Source organism: Neopsephotus bourkii, unplaced genomic scaffold, assembly GCF_033783945.1.
Source record: "Neopsephotus bourkii isolate Nb327-2 ecotype Australia unplaced genomic scaffold, CSIRO-AGI_Nbou_v1 NB_1810, whole genome shotgun sequence".
Classification (NCBI taxonomy): domain Eukaryota; kingdom Metazoa; phylum Chordata; class Aves; order Psittaciformes; family Psittacidae; genus Neopsephotus; species Neopsephotus bourkii.
The window spans coordinates 821,685-847,002 of record NW_026902283.1 but is presented as its reverse complement, the minus strand read 5'-3'; the positions used below and the strand labels follow the sequence as shown (position 1 = coordinate 847,002).

Here is a 25,318-nt window from a genome sequence, read left to right as displayed (position 1 = left end):
AGACAAATCCAATGCACTAAATAGATCTATGTCTTTAAAGCAACGTTACATCCTTCTTGTATCCTGAAGTGGTCTGCACTTGCGTTGAAGAGTGAGCAGGAACAATTTGCAAGTCCTTCAGTGTTTCGCAGCAAAAGTTGCCAAGAGCTTCTCTAAACCAGAGAACTATTCATATGATTAGCTTAAGCAAAAAACCATTATTAGGCTTCACTTTCTTCTAGCATACACAACTGTTACAAGTAATAAAAAAGCCAATAAACCACTTCAACCACATAAGAATAAATCAGCAAAAGAAAACAATTTGATGATATGAAAGGTGATAATAAAGCCTTGGCTCTTAAGTGCTTGAATTTTGTACATAAAGCCATTACAGTTAGCATATTCAAATATGAAATAAACATACATTGATGTAACAGAAAGAAATAATCTTCAATAATACTTATAATGAAACAAATTTCAAGTATCTTGCTGAAGACATTTATTTCCCTTTATTCAGGGAAAATTTTCTTTTGTTTCTATGTAAGTGCAGTGCATCCTGAGTCACCCCTAAAAAGTTTCAAGTTGTGAACAATTTTTTTAGCCCTGAAGAATTCAAGATTAAAAAGTACTCTTCACAAAGATTTTTGCATTATAACAGGTGTAATGTTCAACTCTTTCAAGTAATCATAACCATCTCTCTCTGTAATGAGAAAAAAAGAAGTCAAAATTTTAATTTAGGTTTTTCTTGTTGAAGTGTTTTTTCCCACCAAATATTTTGCTTCAGTGAGCTTTTTGCTAATTTCCCTAAATGCTGATATTTTTTTCTCTTTGATAAGACGGGTCGCTGCCCAGTAGGTGCAGGGAGGAACAGGTAGGTCGTTGTGCTGACCAGTATGGTCGCCTCCAGAAAGAGAGCTACCAGTAAGAGGGCTGTAGCAACGCAGACAGAGACCCCGGCCCTAACCGTGGCTGTTCAGGTCTCTGGATGCAGGGAGTGCCAGAGCCTGCTGCTGCCGGGGGAGGGAGGACAGCATTCCACCTGTGTGAGGTGTGAGCAGGTGGAATATTTGCTTGGCTTAGTGGCTGAACTTAAGGAGGAGGTTGAGAGGCTGAGGAGCATCAGGGAGTGTGAAAGGGAGATCGACTGGTGGAGTAACTCCCTGGCTAACCAGTTGGAACGGCTCCAGGGAGATACCCCACAAAAGGGGATGGACCCCCTGCCCTCTCAGACAGAGGGGGATGGACTGAGACAGCCCCTGTCATGTAGCTGTCGCCCGGAGGTAGGGGACCAAAAAGATGAGGAGGGTTGGAAGCGAGTTCCGGTTCGGTGTCGTGGGCAGCCCTCCTCCCTTCCTGCCCCGCTTCCCCAGGTGTCCCTCTGTAATAGGTTTGAGGCCCTGGATCTGGAAAGAGAGGTAGGTGAGGATGTGGTGCAAGGCCCGCCTACAAGGCCACATAGGAAAAAGCGGTTGACTTCGCACCTCAAGACTGCCTCTGGTAAGAAAGAAAGAAGGGTCATTGTAGTGGGTGATTCCATTCTGAAAGGAACAGAGGGCCCGATATGCAGAGTTGACCCTCATCATAGGGAAGTGTGTAGTCTGCCTGGAGCCCGGATCAGGGATATCACCAGGGTGCTCCCCAACCTGGTGCGCCCGACAGACTACTACCCGCTGCTGGTCTTCCAGACGGGTGAAGGGGAAGTTGCTTCCCGCAGTCTGAGGGAGATGAAGAAAGACTACAGGGCCTTGGGGCAGATGGTGAAAGACTCTGGGGCTCAGGTGATCTTCTCTTCGCTCCTTCCATCTTCTGTTGATGATGTGGGACTGAATGGGAAAATGCAGTCCATAAACGATTGGCTTCGAGGCTGGTGCTCCAGGCAGGGCTTTGGATTCTTTGATAACGGCTGGTTTTATAGGGCACCGGCCTGGACGTTGGCATGTGGGAAAGGTTTATCGCACAGAGGTAAAAGGATGCTGGGGCACGAATTAGCGGGGCTCATTTGGAGAGCTTTAAACTAGATTTGAAGGGGGATGGGGTTGTAGCTCGGCTTGCCTCAGTGAGACAGCGCTCCGGAATTGATGAAGACTGGGAGGCCTCCTGTAATCCTAGGGTGAAATCGGTGTGCTCGGCTCGCTCCCTGAAATGTCTGTACGCCAATGCGCGCAGCATGGGAAATAAGCAGGAGGAGCTGGAAACCTGTGTTAAGTCGGGAGATTATGATCTGGTGGCAATTACGGAGACGTGGTGGGACAGCTCACATGACTGGAATATACTCATGGAGGGCTATGTCCTTTTCAGGAAAGACAGGCCAGCCAGGCGGGGTGGTGGGGTTGCTCTTTACGTGCGAGAGCAGCTACAATGCGTTGAGTTCTGTCCGGGGACAGATGATGAGCGAGTCGAGAGTCTGTGGGTGAGAATTAAGGGGCAGGCTGGCAGGGGTGATACTGTTGTGGGGGTCTGTTACAGGCCACCGGATCAGGGTGAGGAAGTTGACGAGGCCTTCTACAGGCAGCTGACAGCGGCCTCACGGTCACAGGCCGTGGTCGTCGTGGGGGATTTTAACTTCCCTGATGTTTGCTGGAAGGACTACTCGGCAACCCAGCCGCAGTCCAGGAGGTTCCTCCAGTGTATGTATGGATGATAACTTCCTCATGCAAATGGTGGATGAGCCAACCAGGAGAGGTGCGCTGCTGGATCTCATCCTCACTAACAAGGAGGGTCTGGTTGAAGGAGTGAAGGTTGAGGGCTGCCTTGGTTGCAGCGACCACGAGATGGTAGAATTCAGGATCTTGTGTGGTAGGGTCAGTAGAATAGCAAGTAGAATTGCAACCCTGGACTTTAGCAGGGCAAACTTTGGCCTCTTCAAGCGATTGCTAGGGGAAATCCAGTGGGCTAGGCTGCTTGAAGGGAAAGGGGCCCAAGATAGTTGGTTGACGTTCAAGGACTGCTTTTTCCGAGCTCAAGATCGGAGCATCCCGACACGTAGGAAGTCGAGGAAGAGGGTCAGGAGACCTGCGTGGTTAAATAGGGAATTGCTCGGTATGCTCAAGTGGAAGAGGAGAGTTTACAGGTCATGGAAAGAAGGGCTGGCCACTTGGGAAGAATATAAGGCTGCTGCTAGAGGATGTAGGAAAGCTGCTAGGATGGCTAAGGCCTCCTTGGAATTAAAGCTGGCGAGAGGGGTCAAGGACAGCAGAAAGAGCTTTTTCAAATACATGGCAGGTAAAACTAACACCAGAGGCAATGTAGGCCCGCTGATGAACGGGACGGGTGCCCTGGTGACAGAAGATACAGAGATGGCAGAGCTACTGAATGACTTCTTTGTCTCTGTCTACTCTGCTGGAGGCAGTCCTGAAGAGCCCTGTACCGCTGAGACCCCAGATGAAGATAGGTCAACGGAGCGGTCTGCCTTAGTCGATGAGGAATGGGTTAAAGATCAGTTGAGCAATCTGGATATCCATAAATCCATGGGTCCAGATGGGATGCACCCGCGGGTGCTGAGGGAACTGGCTGAGGTCATAGCTAGACCGCTCTCCATCATCTTTACCAAGTCTTGGGAAACGGGAGAGGTGCCTGAGGACTGGAGGAAAGCAAATGTCACTCCTGTCTTCAAAAAGGGCAAGAAGGAGGACCCGGGTAACTATAGACCGGTTAGCCTCACCTCCGTTCCTGGGAAAGTGATGGAACACCTTATCCTTGGTGCCATCTTAAGGCATATCAAGGATAAGAGGGTTATGAGGGGCAGTCAACATGGCTTCACCAAGGGGAAGTCGTGCTTGACCAATCTTGTAGCCTTTTATGAGGAAATAACACGGTGGATGGATGATGGTAGAGCGGTGGATGTGGTCTACCTCGACTTCAGCAAAGCGTTTGACACGGTCTCCCACAGCATCCTTGCGGCTAAATTGAGGAAGTGTGGTCTGGATGATCGGGTAGTGAGGTGGACTGTGAACTGGCTGAAGGAGAGAAGCCAGAGAGTTGTAGTCTATGGGGCGGAGTCTAGTTGGAGGCCTGTATCTAGTGGAGTGCCTCAAGGGTCGGTACTGGGACCAGTATTATTTAATATATTCATCAACGATTTAGATGAGGGAATTGAGTGTACTATCAGCAAGTTTGCTGATGACACTAAGCTGGGAGGGGTGGCCGACACGCCGGAAGGCTGTGCTGCCATCCAGAGGGACCTGGACAGGCTGGAGAGCTGGGCGGGGAATAACTTGATGAAATATAACAAGGGAAAGTGTAGAGTCCTGCATCTGGGCAGGAACAACCCCAGGTTCCAGTATAGGCTGGGGAACGACCTGTTAGAGAGCAGTGTAGGGGAGAGGGACCTGGGGGTCCTGGTGGACGACAGGGTGACCATGAGCCGACACTGTGCCCTTGTGGCCAAGAAGGCCAATGGCATCCTGGGTTGTATTAGAAGGGGGGTGGTTAGTAGGTCGAGAGAGGTCCTCCTTCCCCTCTACTCTGCCCTGGTGAGACCTCATCTGGAATATTGTGTCCAGTTCTGGGCCCCTCAGTTTAAAAAGGACAGGGACCTGCTGGAGAGAGTCCAGCGCAGGGCAACTAAGATGATTAAGGGAGTGGAGCATCTCCCTTATGAGGAAAGACTGAGGGAGCTGGGTCTCTATAGTTTGGAGAAGAGGAGATTGAGGGGTGACCTTATTAGTGTATATAAATATATAAAGGGGGAGTGTCACGAGGATGGAGCCAGGCTCTTCTCAGTGGCAAACAATGAAAGGACAAGGGGTAATGGGTACAAATTGGAGCACAAGAGGTTCCACTTAAACCTGAGAAGAAACTTCTTCTCAGTGAGGGTGACGGAACACTGGAACAGGCTGCCCAGGGAGGTTGTGGAATCTCCTTCTTTGGAGACATTCAAGACCCGCCTGGACACGTTCCTGTGTAACCTTATCTAGGTGTTCCTGCTCCGGCAGGGGGATTGGACTAGATGATCTTTTGAGGTCCCTTCCAATCTCTAACCTACTGTGATACTGTGATACTGTGATACTGTGATAAAGAAAACCTTTCCATTCATTCCAGTAAACTTCAAGTGGCATTCCAGTAAAAATCAAATAATTATTGTGAGGTTCACACACATCCTCCCCTCAAATCCAAACAATAACCAAACCCTAGAAAGAATCATTTCATATAAGCATAATGGTGTTAATTACTCAGGAAGCTTTGGAACAAAAAGGCACTCTATATCAGCACAAAACTGCATATGATGGTTGCAAAAAAGCTGTTTAAAACTAACTGTAACACCAGTTCAACTTAAAAGACCCTAGAAAATATGAGTGAAAAAGTTAAGAATCTATCAAAGAGAAGATGGTGGCACCTCAGACACTAGCAGACAGCAACTCACATTGTAAAGGTCTTGTTCAGTTTTCTGTAACATTTCTTGCTGTTTGTTCTTCGATTTTTTAGCTGTTGTCCCCATGTCACAAAGAAAGAAACCAAACCAAAACCCAATCCAACCAACTAACCAACCAAACCACAACCAAAATTGCTCAGTGAAGTGTTTTTCTCATAATGAATCAGAGAGTATTTATAAAACGGGTTAAAGTGTATGTGTATTTTTTGAGAAGCTTTTATGATTCCTTCTTTGAAGGAAGAGCTTCAAATGTGACAGATAACTGGCCTTATCTATTTTGACATTAAAGTTGCCTGTGCTGGATTAAGCTAAAAACCAGGAATTACAATATGCATGTAGACCCCTGAAAAATGTGCACAAATAAGCTTCCATATCAAATCTAAAGGAGACAAACTGACATGTTGAACAAGGCTCTGGCAATAAATAAGTTAGGGATGGGAAAGGAGATGTGAACTGGAAATGTGTATGGGTACATTAATGATTAGAGAAAGCCTAGAGGGGACAGAGGTACAGAATACTGAGATCCTGGGGACAAAAAATGGAAAAATGGAAACAGAAACCATTTTACACAAAGAGCAAGACAAAACACACAAAGATGAAACTCAGCTGCATTAAAGATGAAGAAACACTGAAGAGTTTCTGAGTTCAGAGAAGAGTGCAACACAAAAATTGATATGAAATGATTTTCCCTAGAATTGTCTGGAAACACCTTTGACTAATCAATACCTGCCATTTCAAGGCCCACAAGTAATAACAGCAGTCAGGTGTCTTTTGTAGTGCATGGCAATTTGGCCTTCTAAAGACTGAAATCTTTTTTTCTGAAGTATATAGAATACTGTAGAATACTACAAAAGAGAAAAAGTAAATCACCTGCAACATGCAAAAGATACAGGTCCCAGTTACATAATGCTCCTGCATTGCCAGACATAAGAATATCTAAAAATATATTCAGTAAAGCATGTCACTGAATCCTTCACTCTAGCGGAAAGAGCCCACAACTATCCAAATCTCAGCATATTTCTCTAAAAAATAAACACCCATTAAATACACAAATCAAATGGACTTTCCTGCCAGAACTAGTCTACAGAGAACAACAATTTCCTGCCTTTTTCAGTTACTCTAATTTCAAGTCCTGAAGTTTGTGAAGCGGAACAAAAGGTTTCAACTCTACCAATTACTTATTATTCAGATGTAACACATTAGACTTTTCTTAGTTTTTTTTAAACACCCAGCCACTAAATTCCAATGTATGAAATGCTACACGCACTAGAAGAAAAACCAGAATTTTACCATCTAACCTCAAAGGTTAAAATGTGTCAAGGAACAAACAATACTTGTTCTCTTGTTCCCTTTAAAAATAATCAGGATGCTGGCTGCTATAAAAAGTTGTGTTTGGGTTTTTTTTTCAGAGTAGAGTTTTCTTTCTCATTAAATCAATAAAAATCATAATATGTAATATTTATTATTTCTCAAATGTTTAACTATACAGCAATTAGAAACTACCAGTTCATGTGAAATTTACAGCAACAGTTATGGGCTTACTTTTAAAAGTCAAAACAGATTTTTAGTAAGTAAAAGTGTTTTGAAGTATCAAATATTTTAAAATGGGTTTTCCAGATTCACCCACTTATTAAAAGTAGAGTAGAATACTTTGTGCAATACCTGAAATTTGAAGAACTTTCTGAAGTACATCTTCTCTCCTGTCTGCGTAGTGTAACTTACTGCACAAACTAGGCTGAAAGAAACAATTTTTAAGAAGTAATTTGAATTACTTAAATTTTGTGCCTATATCAAAGCAGCAACAGAATAGCATGCACGTGCTGCAGTTTCATTTAAGCTTATTTAATTGTAGAAAAATTTAAAACCTCACATGTGTGTTCCTATTTCCTTTACTTCATGATGGATCACATCATCAATGCAACAGTCAGGTTTAAGTTCTGCCACTGCAGCACTAGAAGCCGAAAGGTTCAAGCGCTGAGAACTTGTCTGAAGATCAGCCTGGGGACAGAAAACCAAAGCACTGGTTAGAACTGCATCTCATTAAGCAATTTAAAGAATAACTTATGTTATCAAGTACTAAGTTTCACTGAGCATTATATACCCTACATGCTTTATATACATAATATAAATAAGTTATGATGATGATGAGTTATTTATTTGTCAAAGCTAAAGACAAGTTCTGAAATACATATACATAAACAGTCCAATTCTTTAACATGCACCTTACAAAATCTCTATTTACTTTTACATTGAGTTCCACAATAACTTCTCGAATTTATATTCTCAAAGTATTATTCGTTCAGCACAAAGTAAAATACAAGTCAATGCATGCTTTACAGAGACTTGCTTTGGTGACCTCATTGTGAGTCCAAGTAAGCAAATATAACTCATTTTTTTTGGTTGTGGAAGTTTTATTACACCAGTTCTCCAGAGAAGCTTTCTAATTGTCCTGGGTTCAGCCGCAGCAGTCATCGTAGCAGTAGTAGCAGTAGCATCAGGAGAGCAAGCAAGCGGCTGTGTGGTTCTGAGTTACTGGCTGGGCTTAAATCCAACAGTTATTTGTGGCACCCAACGTGGGGCACGAAGGGTTGAGATAACAACAGATCTGACCAGAGTGTGTCTAATTGTGTTTGTGATAACCATTCATTGTTTCAGAATAACAGTCACTCGTCACAATGCCAATTTACTGGCTCTCAAAGTTGTTGCTCTTAATCTCACAGTTTCAGCATGTCATACCTTACTTACAGATGGTGTTTGCTGTTTTAGTGTTTATTGGCTGGGGCGCCTGGGCTAAGGTTCTTGTTTCGCTGTACTTTGTGGTAATTACTTGTAATACAATAGACTCATTGATCATGAAACTGATCTGGCTTGCGTTCCCAGTGTGTGTTCCCAGACCTCTATATTTTGGGAGGTATATAATGGAAGTGTTTAGCAATTACACATCTTTTGTTCCCACCTCGGGTGGACAACCTATGAAAGCAGACATTCCCTTACGTTCCCAGCTCCCCCACCAGAATATTTACAGCATCATTTGAGAGTTCTGAGGGTTTTGAATGGCCTTTCGGTACCCTTGAGACCTGCCTGATGCTTGTGATGGGGATCAGCATGTTGGCACACATACAGAGTGTTTTTTACCCACGACCATTTCCTCTGATCTCGAAAGTTAAACAGAGTCAGGATTAGGTCTTGTCTAGGGTTAGACGATGATATGGGAGGACCAAGAGATTTTCCCTGGGGCTGGACTGTCATGAGTGGCAGGGTGTGTGGGATAGTATGGGCAAGTATCTAGGCCAGTGGGCCCCTCCAGTGCTTTGGAATTGCATCACTGAACAAGTGCAACATCCAGAAAGATTAGTAAAACACTTAAATGAGGTGTGTTGTCATCCTGGTTATACCAGAGAGGGGCAAATAATGCAGTGTGCTGGGGCTTGGCCTATGCTTACAGAGCCCTGTTCAACACTAACCAGCACCTTCAAAGTGAAAAAAACATCTCTGCAGCTGATGGCAAAGCAACAGACAATGCAGCTACTCCAAGCACAGCAACTACACCAACCACAGTGATGGCAGGAGATTTAAAAGCGGCTGAAACTCGTTACTAGCATTCAGTCAGCTGATTGGAGCTAGCCCAGCTAGAGCTGCAGCCGGCACGCTACAGCGACCGCGAGCTTCTACCGAGATCAGGAAAATCAGAGGGGATAGCGCAGAGCCATTGCAATTCCCGACATTTCCCGACACTTCCAGATTCCCGAAGTTCCAGCAGCCCTTGCGAGAGAGCGGCTGACGTGGCGGGGGGCGTTCCCACGGTGAACGGCGACCACTCCCCTGTCCCTTGACTTGAAAAAGCCTTTGAGAGGGCAGCGACGTGTCGCTGCCCACCAGGTGCAGGGAAGAACAGGTAGGTCTTTGTGCTGACCAGTATGGTCGCCTCCAGAAAGAGAGCTAGCAGTAAGAGGGCTGTAGCAACTCAGACAGAGACCCCGTCCCAGACTGTGGCTGTTCAGGTCTCTGGATGCAGGGAGTGCCAGAGCCTGCTGCTGCCGGGGGAGGGAGGACAGCATTCCACCTGTGTGAGGTGTGAGCAGGTAGAAGATCTGCTTAGCTTGGTGGCTGAACTTAAGGAGGAGGTTGAGACGCTGAGGAGCATCAGGGAGTGTGAAAGGGAGATCGACTGGTGGAGTAACTCCCTGGCTGGCCAGTTGGAACGGCTCCAGGGAGATACCCCCCAAAAGGGGATGGACCCCCTGCCCTCTCAGACAGAGGGGGATGGCCTGAGACAGCCCCTGCCCTGTAGCTGTCGCGCGGAGGTAGGGGACCAAAAAGTTGATGAGGGTTGGAAGCGAGTCCCGGTTCGGCATCGTGGGCAGCCCTCCTCCCTTCCTGCCCTGCTTCCCCAGGTGTCCCTCCGTAATAGGTTTGAGGCCCTGGATCTTGAAGGAGAGGTAGGTGAGGATGTGGTGCAAGGCCCGCCTACAAGGCCACATAGGAAAAAGCGGTCGACTTCACACCTCAAGACTGCCTCTGATAAGAAAGAAAGAAGGGTCATTGTAGAAGGTGATTCCATTCTGAAAGGAACAGAGGGCCCGATATGCAGAGTTGACCCTCATCATAGGGAAGTGTGTAGTCTGCCTGGAGCCCGGATCAGGGATATCACCAGGGCGCTCCCCAACCTGGTGCACCCGACAGACTACTACCCGCTGCTGGTCTTCCAGACGGGTGAGGGGGAAGCTGCTTCCCGCAGTCTGAGGGGGATGAAGAAAGACTACAGGGCCTTGGGGCGGATGGTGAAAGACTCTGGGGCTCAAGTGATCTTCTCCTCACTCCTTCCATCTTCCATTGATGATGTGGGACTGAATGGGAAAATTCAGTCCATAAACGATTGGCTTCGAGGCTGGTGCTGCAGGCAGGGCTTTGGATTCTTTGATAACGGCTGGTTTTATAGGGCACCAGTCTGGACATTGGCATGTGGGAAAGGTTTATCGCACAGAGGCAAAAGGATGCTGGGGCACGGATTAGCAGGGCTCATTTGGAGAGCTTTAAACTAGATTCGAAGGGGGACAGGGTTGTAGCTGGGCTTGCCTCAGTGGGACAGCACTCTGGAATTGATGAAGACTGGGAGGCCTCCTGTAATCCTAGGGTGAAATCGGTGTGCTCGGCTCGCTCCCTGAAATGTCTGTTCGCCAATGCGCGCAGCATGGGAAATAAGCAGGAGGAGCTGGAAACCTGTGTTAAGTCAGGAGATTATGACCTGGTGGCAATTACAGAGACGTGGTGGGACAGCTCACATGACTGGAATATAGTCATGGAGGGCTATGTCCTCTTCAGGAAAGACAGGCCAGCCAGGCGGGGTGGTGGGGTTGCTCTTTATGTGCGAGAGCAGCTACAATGCGTTGAGTTCTGTCCAGGGACAGATGATGAGCGAGTTGAGAGTCTGTGGGTGAGAATTAAGGGGCAGGCTGGCAGGGGCGATACTGTTGTGGGGGTCTGTTACAGGCCACCGGATCAGGGTGAGGAAGTTGACGAGGCCTTCTACAGGCAGCTGAGAGCGGCCTCACAGTCACAGGCCGTGGTCATCGTGGGGGATTTTAACTTCCCTGATGTTTGCTGGAAGGACTACTCGGCAACCCAGCCACAGTCCAGGAGGTTCCTCCAGTGTATGGATGATAACTTCCTCATGCAAATGGTGGATGAGCCAACCAGGAGAGCTGTGCTGCTGGATCTCATCCTCACTAACAAGGAGGGTCTGGTCGAAGGAGTGAAGGTTGAGGGCTGCCTTGCTTGCAGCGACCACGAGATGGTGGAATTCAGGATCTTGTGTGGTAGGGCCAGTAGAATAGCAAGTAGAATCGCAACCCTGGACTTTAGCAGGGCAAACTTTGGCCTTTTCAAGCAATTGCTAGGGGAAATCCCATGGGCTAGGCTGCTTGAAGGTAAAGGGGCCCAAGATAGTTGGTTGGCATTCAAGGACTGCTTTTTCCGAGCTCAAGATCAGAGCATCCCGACACACAGGAAGTCAAGGAAGAGGGCCAGGAGACCTGCGTGGCTAAATAGGGACTCGCTGGGTATGCTCAAGTGGAAGAGGAGAGTTTACACATCATGGAAGGAGGGGATGGTCACTTGGGAGGAATATAAGGCTGCTGCTAGAGAATGTAGGAAAGCTGCTAGGATGACTAAGGCCTCCTTAGAATTAAATCTGGCGAGAGGGGTCAAGGACAGCAGAAAGAGCTTTTTCAAATACATGGCAGGTAAAACTAACACCAGAGGCAATGTAGGCCCGCTGATGAACGGGACGGGTGCCCTGGTGACAGAAGACACAGAGATGACAGAGTTACTCAATGCCTTCTTTGTCTCTGTCTACTCTGCTGGAGGCAGTCCTGAAGAGCCCTGTACCACTGAGACCTCAGATGAAGTCAGGTCAACGGAGCGGTTTGCCTTAGTCGATGAGGAATGGGTTAAAGACCAGTTGTGCAATCTGGACATCCATAAATCCATGGGTCCAGATGGGATGCACCCACGGGTGCTGAGGGAACTGGCAGAGGTCATTGCTAGACCGCTCTCCATCATCTTTACCAAGTCTTGGGAAACGGGAGAGGTGCCTGAGGACTGGAGGAAAGCAAATGTCACTCCCGTCTTCAAAAAGGGCAAGAAGAAGGACCCGGGTAACTATAGACCAGTCAGCCTCACCTCCATCCCTGGGAAAGTGGTGGAACACCTTATCCTTGGTGCCATCTTAAGGCATATCAAGGATGAGAAGGTTATGAGTTGCAGTCAACATGGCTTCACCAAGGGGAAGTCATGCTTGACCAATCTCGTAGCCTTTTATGAGGAAATAACACGGTGGATGGATGATGGCAGAGCGGTGGATGTGGTCTACCTTGACTTCAGCAAAGCGTTTGACGGAGTCTCCCACAGCATCCTGGCAGCTAAATTGAGGAAGTGTGGTCTGGATGATCAGGTAGTGAGGTGGACTGTGAACTGGCTGAAGGAGAGAAGCCAGAGAGTTGTAGTCTATGGGCAGAGTCTAGTTGGAGGCCTGTGAGTTGGGCGGGGAATAACTTGATGAAATATAACAAGGGAAAGTGTAGAGTCCTGCATCTGGGCAGGAACAACCCCAGGTTCCAGTATAGGTTGGGGAACGACCTGTTAGAGAGCAGTGTAGGGGAGAGGGACCTGGGGGTCCTGGTGGACGACAGGATGACCATGAGCCGACACTGTGCCCTTGTGGCCAAGAAGGCCAATGGCATCCTGGGGTGTATTAGAAGGGGGGTGGTTAGTAGGTCGAGAGAGGTCCTCCTTCCCCTCTACTCTGCCCTGGTGAGACCTCATCTGGAATATTGTGTCCAGTTCTGGGCCCCTCAGTTTAAGAAGGACAGGGACCTGCTGGAGAGAGTCCAGCGCAGGGCAACTAAGATGATTAAGGGAGTGGAGCATCTCCCTTATGAGGAAAGACTGAGGGAGCTGGGTCTCTATAGTTTGGAGAAGAGGAGATTGAGGGGTGACCTTATTAGTGTATATAAATATATAAAGGGGGAGTGTCACGAGGATGGAGCCAGGCTCTTCTCAGTGGCAAACAATGATAGGACAAGGGGTAATGGGTACAAACTGGAACACAAGAGGCTCCACTTAAACTTGAGAAGAAACTTCTTCTCAGTGAGGGTGACAGAACACTGGAACAGGCTGCCCAGGGAGGTTGTGGAGTCTCCTTCTCTGAAGACATTCAAAACCCACCTGACACATTCCTGTGTAACCTTATCTAGGTGTTCCTGCTCCAGCAGGGGGATTGGACGAGATGATCTTTCGAGGTCCCTTCCAATCTCTAGCATACTGTGATACTGTGATACTGTGAAGTACAGCAACTACACCAACCACAGTGACAAGTACAGCAATTACACCAACCCCAGCAACAAGTGCAGCAACTACACCACCCCCAGTGACAAGTACAGCAGCTGCTCAAACGCTGACTACAACAGACAACACACGTGATCCAATTGAAATCACAGCAACTACACCAACCCCAGCGACAAGTACAGCAGGTACCCAAACCCCAACAGCAACAGACAGCACAGCTGCTGGTGCTACTCAAACCTCAAGCACAGCGGCTGCACCAACCATGACAAGAGATACTGGCAGCCTATGAAGGGGTTCGAGCTGCTTTCAGGAGTGACTGGCACTGAAGCACAGCTCCTCCTGGTACCCCAGTTGTCCATGCTGGGCTGGATGTTCAAAGGCAGGGTCTCCTCTACACATCACGCAACCAATGCTACATGGAGTAAGTGGGCTGCACTAATTAGACGAGATCAAACAGGAAATCCCAGTCATCCAGAATTCTAGAAGTCATCATGGACTGGCCAGAAGATAAAGATTTTGGAATGTCACCAGAGGAGGAGGTGATGCGTGCTGAAGAAGCCCCACCATATAATAAACTGTCAGAAAGTTAAAAACAATATGCCTTGTTTACTGATGGGTCCTGCCGTATTGTGGGAAAGCATTGGAGATGGAAGGCAGCTGTATGGAGTCCTCAACAACAAGTTGCAGAAACTGAAGGAAAGGGTGAATCGAGTCAGTTTGCTGAGGTGAAAGCCATCCAGCTGGCCTTGGACATTGCTGAATGAGAAAAGTGGCCAGTACTTTATCTCTATACTGTCTCATGGATGGTGGCAAATGCCCTGTGGGGGTGGTTGCAGCAATGGAAGCAGAGCAACAGGCAACACAGAGGTAAACCCATCTGGGCTGCTGCACTGCAGCAAGATATCACTGCCCGGGTGCAGAACCTGGTGGTGAAGGTACGCCATGTAGATGCTCATGTACCCAAGAGTTGGGCCACTGAGGAACACCAGAACAACCAACAAGTGGATAAAGCTGGTAAGACTGAAGTGGCTGAGATGGACTTAGATTGGCAACATAAGGGTGAATTATTTTTCGCTCGGTGGGCCCATGACACTTCAGGCCATCAGGACAGAGATGCAACATACAGATGTGCTTGTGATCAAGGGGTGGACTTAAAAATGGACACTATTGCCCAGGTTATTCATGAGTGTGAAACATGTGCTGCAGTTAAACAAGCTAAACGTTTAAAGCCTCTCTGGTATGGAGGATGATGACTGAAGTACAAATACAGGGAGGCCTGGCAGATTGACTATATCACACTCCCATCAACCCACCAAGGCAAGCGCCATGTGCTTCCCATGGTGGAAGCAACCACCGCATGGCTGGAAACATATGCTGTGCCCCACGCCACTGCCAGGAACACTATCCTGGGCCTTGAGAAACAGATCTTGTGGTGACACGGCACCCCAGAGAGAACTGAGTCAGACAATGGGACTCATTTATAGAACAGCCTTATAGACACTTGAGCCAAAGAGCATGGCCTTGAGTGGGTATATTACGTCCGCTACCATGCACCAGCCTCTGGGAAAATCGAATGCTACAATGGGCTGTTAAAAACTACACTGAGAGCAACAGGTGGTGGGACTTTCAAACACTGGGATACACATTTACCAAAGGCACCTAGTTGGTCAATACCAGAGGATCTGCCAACAGAGATGGCCCAGCCCAGTCAGAACTTTCACATACTGTAGAAGCGGATAAAGTTCCTGTGGTGCACATGAAGAATTTGCTGGGGAACACAGTCTGGGTTATTCCTGCTTCAGGTAAAGGCAAACCTACTTGTGGGATAGCTTTTGCTCAGGGATCCAGATACACTTGGTGGGTTATGCGGGAAGATGGGGAATTCCGATGTGTTCCTCAAGGGGATTTGGTTTTAGGGGAAAACAGCCAATGAACTCAGTTATATGCTGCTGCCTCCTATGTAGCACTTTTATAGCCCACCAACTAGATGTCTTCAGGTCATCAGCGACTGGCTCTGACTTCCCTCCGACCATCATGCCAATGAAGAATGAATTTTGATGAAACCAGATGAGCTCAGCAGTGACGAGTTCCACGGTGTCATCAGCAGGCAACAATCCAACACAGCACATTGTCTCTCCTGTTCTGAATGACTGTTACAAGAGATGGAGCCCAACATCATGGACCGGATGAACTCAGCAGCTTTATAGGGATTGGTCCATGCACTAAGGAATGATATCTCTCTCTTTGTGTGTGTGGATGTGTGTATATATATATATATATATACACATATATATACATATATATACATATATATATGAGACAACAATGATGGTATATTGAAAAATGTTTGATCTGACCATGACATGAATGGTATGGAATAAGGGGTGGATACTGTCCTGGATTCAGGAGTAGCAGTCATTTTTTTCCTTCTTAGTAGCTGGTGCAGTGCTGTGTTTCTGACTTTCAGCCTGGGAACAGCACTGGTAACACCGATGTTTTTAGGTGTTGCTCAGTAATATTTATTCTGACCAAGGACTTTCTGAGTCTCATGCTCTGCCATGGAGGAGGGGAAGCCAGGAGGAAGCAGAGACAGGACACCTGACCCAAACTAGCCAAAGAGGTATTCCATACCATAGCATATCATGCCCAGGATATAAACTAGGGCAGTTACCCAGAAGGGCTAGATCACTGCTTGGGTCAGGCTGGGTATCGGTCAGCGGGTGGTGAGCGGTTGTATTCTCTTATCATTACTACTATTGGTGGTAGCAGTAGTGGGTTTGTGTTATACCTTAGTTACTGGACTGTTCTTATGCCAACCTGTGGGAGTTACATTCTTTCCATTCTCCTCCCCATCCCTCTGGGGGGGGGGGGGGGAGTGAGCCAGCGACTGCATGGTTCTGAGCTACCAGCTGGGCTTAAACCAAGACAATAATACAACAATTTTTTTAATACACTCCTAGTTTTGAATTTTAATTTTAATCTTTAAAGATTTCTACTATAATTTCTATTTTACTGTCTTATTTTTTCCAATTTCCAAGTATGTTTTCTGGATTGGAAAAAGGTATTTTGTGAAGTCCATATATCTACCTTAACCACACAAGATATTGTTAGAAAACATACTCAACATACTTCATTTTTTTATATATCTAGTAAGTAGATTTATCTTCACATACCTTTACCAATATGTCCTTGACGACTTGACTGCTATCATTGTGTACACTAATGTAACTGGAAAATGTCTCTCCCAGAAATATATTTCTGTGTTACAAAAAAAAAAAAAAGCGCAGTAACAGTTATTTAAAAAAATACAGAATATTTCACTGAAGCCCCTTTAAGTTCTAATGAAATATACACACACACATATTCACGTATCTTTGCCATACTTCTAAAAGTCATCCTTCTAAGACAAACAGCTTCAGAAAAGAAAAAATCAAGACTTTTTTTCTAGATAAAAATCTCAGAAGAATAGGATAGCTTACAGTGCCCACAAAAATCACTGTAGAAAACTCTCAGTGTCGGATATGGTTTATACTACTGTATTAAATTAATAATTCACCTACAGCTGCAAATTTCTTTCAATTTTCAATCCTTATTATATTCAGAGTCAGGCTATGGACAAGAAACATCAGGTAGCACCAATTATGTATTATGTCACATTATAAATCAAGCCATAGATTTTTTTTAAGATGATTGACCATCTCACTGCATAACAACAACGTTCAAAAAGAAAGAAAAGTAATAAACAAGTTATCATCAAATAAATCCTAAATCTTACATGTTACAGTTACAATAATTCATTCTTACCCAAAATTTTGAGGCAAAGTCAGCATTTCTCCTAGCATCAAAGTTTCTGCTCCCTTTACAGTAGACGGATCATCTTTCATGAGCTGGTTAAAGAGAATACCTGTAGAAATACCAAATTGCTAGTATCTAAACATTTGCTAACTCTAAACCTTTGTTTACATTTATGACATTTAATCACATATTGCAATTTATTTCAGACATACTCCTTTTACAACCAAATTGTTTAGGGAAGAAATACATATCTATAGGCCCAACTAGAAATTATAACTTACTTTCAGGCACTTGTGTCCAACAAGTCATTCAGTGTATCTACTGAATGGCACTATCCCAAAGGCTAATCTCAAATTAACGTTAAACTTTAAGGGAAAACTTGGAGGTGTTGTTCAATGAGAAAATGAACACGAGCTTGCAGTGTGCGCTTGCAACCCAGAAAGCCAACCGTATCCTGGGCTGCATCAAAAGGGGCGTGACCAGCAGGACAAAGGAGATGATCCTGCCCCTCTGCTCTCATGAGACCTCACTTGGAGTATTGTGTGCAGTTCTGGTGTCCTCAACATAAAATGGACATAGAGCTGTTGGAGCAAGTCCAGAGGAGGGACACGAGGATGATCAGGGGACTGGAGCACCTCCCCTATGAAGATAGGCTGAGAAAGTTGGGACTGTTCATCCTGGAGAAGGCTGCATGGAGATCTCATAGCAGCCTTCCAGTATCTGAAGGGGATCTACAGGGATGCTGAGGAGGGACTCTTCATTAGGGACTGTAGTGATAGGACAAGGGGTAATGGGTTAAAACTTAAACAGGGGAAGTTTAGATTGGATATAAGGAAGAAGTTTTCTACTGTAAGGGTGGTGAGGCAGTGGAATGGGTTGCCCAAGGAAGCTGTGAATGCTCCATCCCTGGCAGTGTTCAAGGCCAGGCTGGACAGAGCCTTGGGTGACATGGTTTAGTGTGAGGTGTCCCTGCCCACGGCAGAGGGGTTGGAACTTGCTGATCTTAAGATCCTTTCCAACCCTAACTATTTTATGATTCTAAATTCTGCCTGAGCAAAGCACATTATATAACAGAACTAATCAACCCCACTTACATTCTTCCCCTACTTGCTCTGCACTTCCAAACAATCTCCTTTTCTTGAATCTTTTATTTGCCTCTTATACACAGCTTCTAGATAGCAGCTGGGGGACAACCCAGGGATTTCCGATTTATGACTGTATGCCAAGCATAACACAATTCAAAGTAGTGTTTCTTGAAAGTTATTTTCAATTGAACATTCCTGTGTTGATTCTAATTACTGAGGCGTTTTCTCCACAGAAAGATGACAGTCACACCAAACTTCCCTACAATTACACATTTCTCATTCACAAGCACCTTCTGTCTTGTGCGTTAAATTACTCAGACTTCGAGATTATGTTTGCAACAACATCACCAAGCTTTCAAAGTTGCAGGTGAAGAGTTGTAGAGTGAGTGCACTTTGGTATCTTCCTATAGCCATTACCAAACACCAAACACCAAACATATTGCTGTTTCAGATTACTGTCTATGGGAGTTATAATACTCCTCTGACATCTAAGTCTCAGATGCTCACCTTGCATAAACTTGCTAATATGCACGTAATAATCAGTCAGTACAAAAGACATACCTGGCAAATCTCTCTCTTCACAAGTCACTGGAATATTAGTGAATAAAGTAGGTTTGGTTAGCCTCATCACTGCAAAAATAAAGAAATAAACCACAAGTCAATAAAAAAAGTATTTTTAAATTTTATTTTCGAAGTACAGTTTTGTCTTGCTCTCCACCAAAAAAACCCACAACCATCAAATCTTAGTCTGATAAAGGGTAACAACTTTTGGGATCAATCACCTGGTCTTTTCCAATATAACGAACTCCATGACACTCTGACAGTAAAGAGCTCTGGTGATGCCATTGATCCCTCTTGCTTTATTCCTCTGATTTAATTATTTTGATATGCACTTGTATGTAGTGATCTGTACTGGTTCACAAGAATGTGCACCTTGAATCCTGTGTTCAGTTCCGGGCCCTTCACTACAAGAAAGACATTGAGATGCTGACACACACCCAGAAAAGGGAAAGGAAGCTGGTGAAGTGTCTGGAGCATAAGTCTGATGCAGAGCAGCTGAGGGAACTAGAGTTGTTTAGCCTGGAGAACAGAAAGTTCAGGGGGGACCTTACTGCTCTCCTTACAACTGCCTGACAGGAGATTGTAGCAAGGTAAGGATCAGTCTCTTCTCATAAGTAACAAGTGACAGGACAAGAGGTAAGGGCCTCAAGGCATGCCTGGGAAGGTTTAGACTGGATATTAGAAAAAATTTCCTCACAGAGACGGTGGTCAGGCACTGCAGCAGGCTGCCCAGGGCAGTGGTGGAGTACCACTCCCTGAAGTGTTCCAACACTGTGTAGATGAGGCCCTCAGTGATACAGTTCAGTGGTGGTCTTGAAAGTTTGGAGGTAATGGTCAGACTTAATGATCTTAAAGGTCTTTTACAACCTAGCTGATTCTATAATTCTGTAATTTTTATTCACATACAAGCCAACCCAAAGCAGCAGAAAGCTGACAGCTACCACTGAACAGTCACACCAACCTGTCTGTTTAGTAAGATGTTTGTTTAGCTCTTCTGTCAGTATAATTGAATAAGTGTAGTGAGATTGTATTATTGGGAGTTACCTAATATTATTCAAATTTACAGTAGCCCGTAGAAACTAGTATTTGCTGCCTGTTTCTAAAGGAACTGTAAGAGATCAAGTTTAGTCTCATTTAACATGATATATAAATATATCATGTAATGAAGTCAAAGCGCAAATTAAGATACGCAGATGATCATACTTAATACGACTACTAAATTAATTAGAAAATACTCTTTGCAGGACAACGTCTCATATCTGTTCTTCTACTATCCTGGACACAAAACACAACATTAAATAAAACTTGAATCACGCTGCATTCTACTCCATTATATCTTTCAATATGCTGATGTACAAAGAGACTTTGTTAATATTAGCGTTAAGATCAGAAGAATAATTTCAGTGAAATGACTTGGCTATACAAGCTTCAAAGCTAATCATGACCTGAAGTTACTCTAGACAGCACTTTACATCAATTTTGCTCAGTGGTAATACCAAATGTCAAAAACACCGAAATGTCAATATAAGACTTCCTTACTGTTCAAAGTTTAGAAATACATGTCAATGATCCACACTGAGCAACATCCTTAATTTTAAACTACATGAAGATATGTAATGCCTATAATAATGTAATTATTCTGACATAACAATGTCATCAAAAGAAAAAGGTAAGTGAAAGTCCAGGGGTATTTTATTTAGTTTTTACACAGAGGGGTGAAATGCTTACATACACTTTTATTCCATCAATGTTAATGATAACAATCTACAAATACCATTCATTTTCCTCCTCTTGCAGATGCCACAGACCTTGACCTCCAGCTATAGCAAAATTATCTGGAATTAGTAGGGGTGCCTAACGGAAATACATACTATTGCAGTTACACTGATCGCAGTTTACCTACTTTACTCACCCTGCAACTTGGCAGGGACAGTGTTGCCTTGAAATAAATTTATTTCATAAAATATTTCAAAGAATAAGCTTGTTCTTTCAGGTGAAAAAAAAGTTATGCTGAATTCTGCCTTTCACTAACATAAAATACATTTAAAGCCTCAGAGGCCTTTATCTTCCACAATGACAACAAACACATTTTCACAGATGGAAGTGTCCCACTTCTTAATTTCCTGACCTGTAGCTGGAAGTCAGTGCTTTCTTGTTCCCCAGTATAATTACAGACAAAAGACCAGAAACATCCAGGGAAAGTGAGGGGCAGAATCTTATTACCGAAGTCATAACTAGCAAGTGCTAAGTTGTTACTAAAGCAGCTTACACATGAATAGAAATAAGTCTGATTTCTTATGAGAACTATGCTTCCATTGAAGAGCCCACACACACTACTTTCAGGAAATAATCAGATCTTGAAAGTCTCCATGTCAAAAATAATTACAGATCCTTACAACAATTATAGCAACTCACTTAAAATTATTCTCCCTTCTCTTAACTTCCAAGAAGCACAGTGAGGATGTACTTTGCTTGACTGAAATTATCTGACACAGCTTGCCATAATAGTCTGGAGTTTTTATTTTTTGTCCGTTAGACCACCAATGTAGAGAAAAGCTATAAAATGCAGTACTAAGCCAAGCAGAAACTTACTCATCTTAGTAAATAATTATTACAGCTAAAAAAACTGTAGAAAAGTAATATTCAGCAGTTTTCTGTTCATTAATTCATCAGCTGTTCTAAAGCTTGTATAACCTAAGCTGCTTAAAAACTCTAGCACTTCAAATTGCAATTTTATCTCCACCTATCAATTACAAACTAAATATAATTCCAAACTTATGTACAAGTAAATTCATCTTATCGGTAAGGCTTAGCTTTTCCCTAAGAATATTTCTAACATATTCACAGTATAATATATCACAGAAAATCCATATCTGTCCCACAGATCTTTGGATAGTAGCGTTGCAAGATGGCAATTCATTCTGCTTGATAATCCTATTCAGCTTTACCCAGATGTCCTCCAAATTCTGATTATTACAAATAGACTCTTCAATTACCCACTTTGCTCTGTAAAATGCATGCAGTTTTAGTCTTTCTAAATTATTTTGCAGTTCTTGAGATAAAGGAAGGATCTTTTCTTTAAGCTTAGGGCTAGGGAGAGAGACACTCCAAGACCTTTTCAATTTTTGTTTTCTGTTAGGTGGTGGGTCTCCTTGATTATCCAAGTTAATTAGTCTGTGAACAGTTTGTGCTTGCATTAAAGTCTGCCCGTGTTTCACGTCAGACTGAAACTCAAGGAGGTATTTTGTGCAGTCACAATCAGGAGCTCCTGTAACATACTCTGAAGGTGTAGAAAGCTGTTTCAATTCTTCTGCTTCCTCACAAGAAATAACAGGTGGCTGCTTTTTTGGTTTGAAGGGAAGTCTGTATAAATCATTTGGAAACCAGGGTGTAAATCTTGGTAACCGACGAATGGGAAACTCCTTCACTGCTGCTTCTGCAAAGTTCTGCAGTTTTACTAGATCTCTCTGATATGGTCGATAATGCAAGACCACTTCCATGCTTGTACAGGAGGAATCCAGTTATTCTTAAGAAAGGGAACGGTTTCTTGATTAGGATTCTCAAATCTAGACTGAAACATCTTATTTATAAGCACTTGCTTGCCCCGTGCTGCAAAGATCAGTGGAAAACAGGACCTAAAGCAGAAGTATTATAAAAAAATAAGATACTACCATATTATGAAAAATACTGCTAGGATATTTTACAAAAAAAACAAAACAAAAACAAAACCCAAATAAACCAACCAACCAACCAAAAAAGAAAAAACACAACCCAAACCAAAAAAACCACAACACAAAAACCCCAAAGTTATGTTGTAAAAATAAGCAAGATATGTATCAGAATATTCTACTTTATCCAGGCTGAACATTAGCAGCTGTACACCACCATTACCATGTAACTTCAGTATGCTGAACATTACCTGTATGCTGAACATTACCTCTATGCACACAGTTTACTCAACACTGACCTTCCCAAGAGTATTCTTTTACTGTCAATATCTCATTCTTCCTGTCCATTTGTCATTACTCTTCCTGTATTACTGTGATGTATATTAAAAGACACAGAATTACTGGTGTCTATTTTTTTAAATTTACCTTTTTTTTTTTCCTAAGTGCTTTCCTCCTACACTTCAACATTTAAGCAAGGGCATATAAAGCAACTAGAATGTGCTACAAAAACCCTTTCTGAAATAGTACTGATTGATATATCAGTTTTCACAGTAACCAGTTAAAAGGGAAGTTCTTTAGGCAAATTAAAGTTGCCTGCTTCCATTTCATATCAGAACTACACATTTAGTTATAGTCTAAGGGCTTCCGAGCAATACATGCAACCATACTTTCAGTCCTTAACTTAAAGACCTGATACTTCCTAAATTTATCAGACTTTTGGAATAGTAATAAGCCCTTAAAGACTTTATACTTTCATACATCATTGCTTTCTTTCATACAAAGATTATAGTAAGGTCCAGGGGTGTGGGGAGGAGGGATGGGGGGACAGAACATGGCCCTACAAATGCTACTGTAGAACTTAACATGCACTCTCTTGCTCTCCCATCCTTGTCCCGCCCAACAAGTTTGCAATCATGTTGATACCTTTCTCACTGCTTTTGCAAAATCAGTCCTGAGCCCACACCAATTTTCACACAGGACAAAGGATTACGCTGATTTCTTACAAAGGCAAAATTACCTGTCATATAACTCTTTGCTTTGAATTAATTACTATTGAAATGTGTTTGTAATGTCAGCTGATAACATTCTCAGGGTTTTGGCTTCAATGTGTGTGTGTATTCATATATTCAAAAAAGGCCTTGTTAATCTTTGAATTAGGAGGTGATCCTGCCCCTCTACTCTGCTCTCCTGAGACCTCACTTGGAGTATTGTGTACAGTCCTGGTGTCCTCAACATAAAAAGGACATGGAACTGTTGGAACAAGTCCAGAGGAGGGACACGAGGATGATCAGGGGACTGGAGCACCTCCCATGTGAAGACAGGCTGAGAAAGTTGGGGCTGTTCAGCCTGGAGAAGAGAAGGCTGCGTGGAGGCCTTATAGCAGCCTTCCAGTATCTGAAGGGGATCTACAGGGATGCTGGGGAGGGACTCTTCATTAGGGACTGTAGTGATAGGACAAGGGGTAATGGGTTAAAACTTAAACAGGGGAAGTTTAGATTGGATATAAGGAAGAAGTTCTTTACTGTGAAGGTGGTGAAGCACTGGAATGTGTTGCCCAGGGAAGCTGTGAATGCTCCATCCCCGGCAGTGTTCAAGGCCAGATTGGACAGAGCCTTGGGTGACATGGTTTAGTGTGAGGTGTCCCTGCTCATGGCAGGGGGGTTGGAACTAGATGATCTTAAGGTCCTTTCCAACCCTAACTATTCTATGATTCTATGGTTATTAACTTACAGTGACATGCAGACACCATTAAAAGCCTCTCTCCAGGAGTACTGCAAAACTCGTAAATGGACATAAGATGAGCTCTGAAATAATGTACACAGCTGCATTAATTCATCTAAGCAGCCACACTGATTCAGAATGCTCACAGAACTGAGATTTTAACCAACTATTTATTACTCCTACTTAACAAGCAGCACCTATTTGTAAATAAGAATAGTTAAAAATATTATGTCGACTGAGATGACGTTAAAGTAGATCTAGACTCCTCAGAATTTCTGTTGCTGACTTACTGGTACCCAAAATGCCAGCAGAAATTAACAAATTGTTTACAGGGCTCTCTTGATTTCTGTATGAATTCTGCAAAATATGTGAGACATTATTTTTATTTCTGCTATTTGTGATTCCTGAATCAAGGATGCAAGCCCTGTAGTGGTGCATTAAGTATGAGATTAAAGGGGCAAAACCATTAAGGGGGTGAGGGGATGACACCAAGCAAGCAAAAGTGACAGCAGGGAACTGGAAATTAAACCAGTATTTTACTGTGAGGGTGCTGTGGCGCTGGCACAGGCTGCCCAGAGGATCTGTGGCTGCCCCATACCTGGCAATGTCCACGGCCAGGCTGGATGGGGCCTGGAGTGACCTGGTCCAGTGGAAGCTGGGCCTGCCCACGGCAGGGGGGGGCTGGAACTAGATGATCTTAAGGTCCTTTCCAACCCCTAACTATTCTATGATTTTTGGTTGGTTTTTTTGTGTTTTTTTTGTTCCCTGTAACTGCTGAGAACTTTGTGTAAAATGCAAATACATCGCACGACTTCGATGACCCCGCCACGCAAGACGAACACACACAATAGCTCGCCACCGCACCTCCGCCTCTTTTTCACCCTCGGCCACTTCCCGCCCTGTGCCCTCCTGCCGGCCTGCTCCCTCCTTCGCCTTCTTTCTCGGAGGAAAAGAATCGGGCCCCCCTCCGAAGCGGACGGCTTGTTTTATGACCACAGCCCATGCCTCCCTGCTGCCCCCTGAGCAGAGCCCGGCCGCCTCGCCTCGCTTCTTAGAGCCAGCCCCAGAGCAACGAGTGGGCCGAGGGCAGGGCTGCAGCCAGGGAGGGCGGCTGGGCTTCGGTGGGCCGCGCTGCAGTACCTTTCAGAGCCAGCAAATGCTCCTGCTTGGGCTGGTTAACGTCCATGGTGCCAGCCTTCACGCCGACGGGCCAAAACGCTGCTGGTGGCGGTAAACAAAAACGCTCGGAGGAGAAAGCCAAGATGAGCCCGCCTCCACTGTCCCTGCGCTGT

The 25,318-nt window shown here is 44.5% G+C and overlaps 2 protein-coding genes across 7 annotated transcripts in view; both read right to left on the bottom strand.

Annotated features, from left to right (window-relative positions):
- The window catches only part of TRAPPC13 (trafficking protein particle complex subunit 13), a 40,747-nt gene extending 15,454 nt beyond the window's left edge, over window positions 1-25,293 (bottom strand). For 4 of the 5 annotated variants that reach the window (XM_061342662.1, XM_061342663.1, XM_061342664.1 and 1 more), the window contains exons 1-6: window positions 25,167-25,293; window positions 18,637-18,705; window positions 17,000-17,099; window positions 16,369-16,453; window positions 7,221-7,348; window positions 7,013-7,085 (exon numbers count right to left, since the gene is read on the bottom strand). In XM_061342662.1, coding sequence (XP_061198646.1) covers window positions 7,013-7,085; window positions 7,221-7,348; window positions 16,369-16,453; window positions 17,000-17,099; window positions 18,637-18,705; window positions 25,167-25,212 — 501 coding nt within the window. In that variant the 5' untranslated portion in view covers window positions 25,213-25,293. Of the gene's footprint in view, window positions 1-7,012; window positions 7,086-7,220; window positions 7,349-16,368; window positions 16,454-16,999; window positions 17,100-18,636; window positions 18,706-21,750; window positions 21,892-25,166 lie in introns of those variants that run through there. The other variant, XM_061342666.1, reaches the window with a different exon arrangement.
- Window positions 20,313-25,299, bottom strand: SHLD3 (shieldin complex subunit 3). Of its 2 annotated transcripts, none has more exons than XM_061342669.1 (2): window positions 25,167-25,299; window positions 20,313-22,271 (listed from the first exon to the last, which is right to left on the bottom strand). In XM_061342669.1, exon 2 carries the CDS (start codon window positions 22,134-22,136, stop codon window positions 21,387-21,389), a length of 750 nt encoding a protein of 249 aa, XP_061198653.1. In that variant the 5' UTR covers window positions 22,137-22,271; window positions 25,167-25,299; the 3' UTR covers window positions 20,313-21,386. The 2 variants fall into 2 exon arrangements, with proteins under 2 accessions (XP_061198653.1, XP_061198654.1); XM_061342670.1 differs by having other exon boundaries at window positions 20,313-22,162; window positions 25,167-25,298.
- Between the last annotated feature and the right edge of the window lie 19 nt (window positions 25,300-25,318).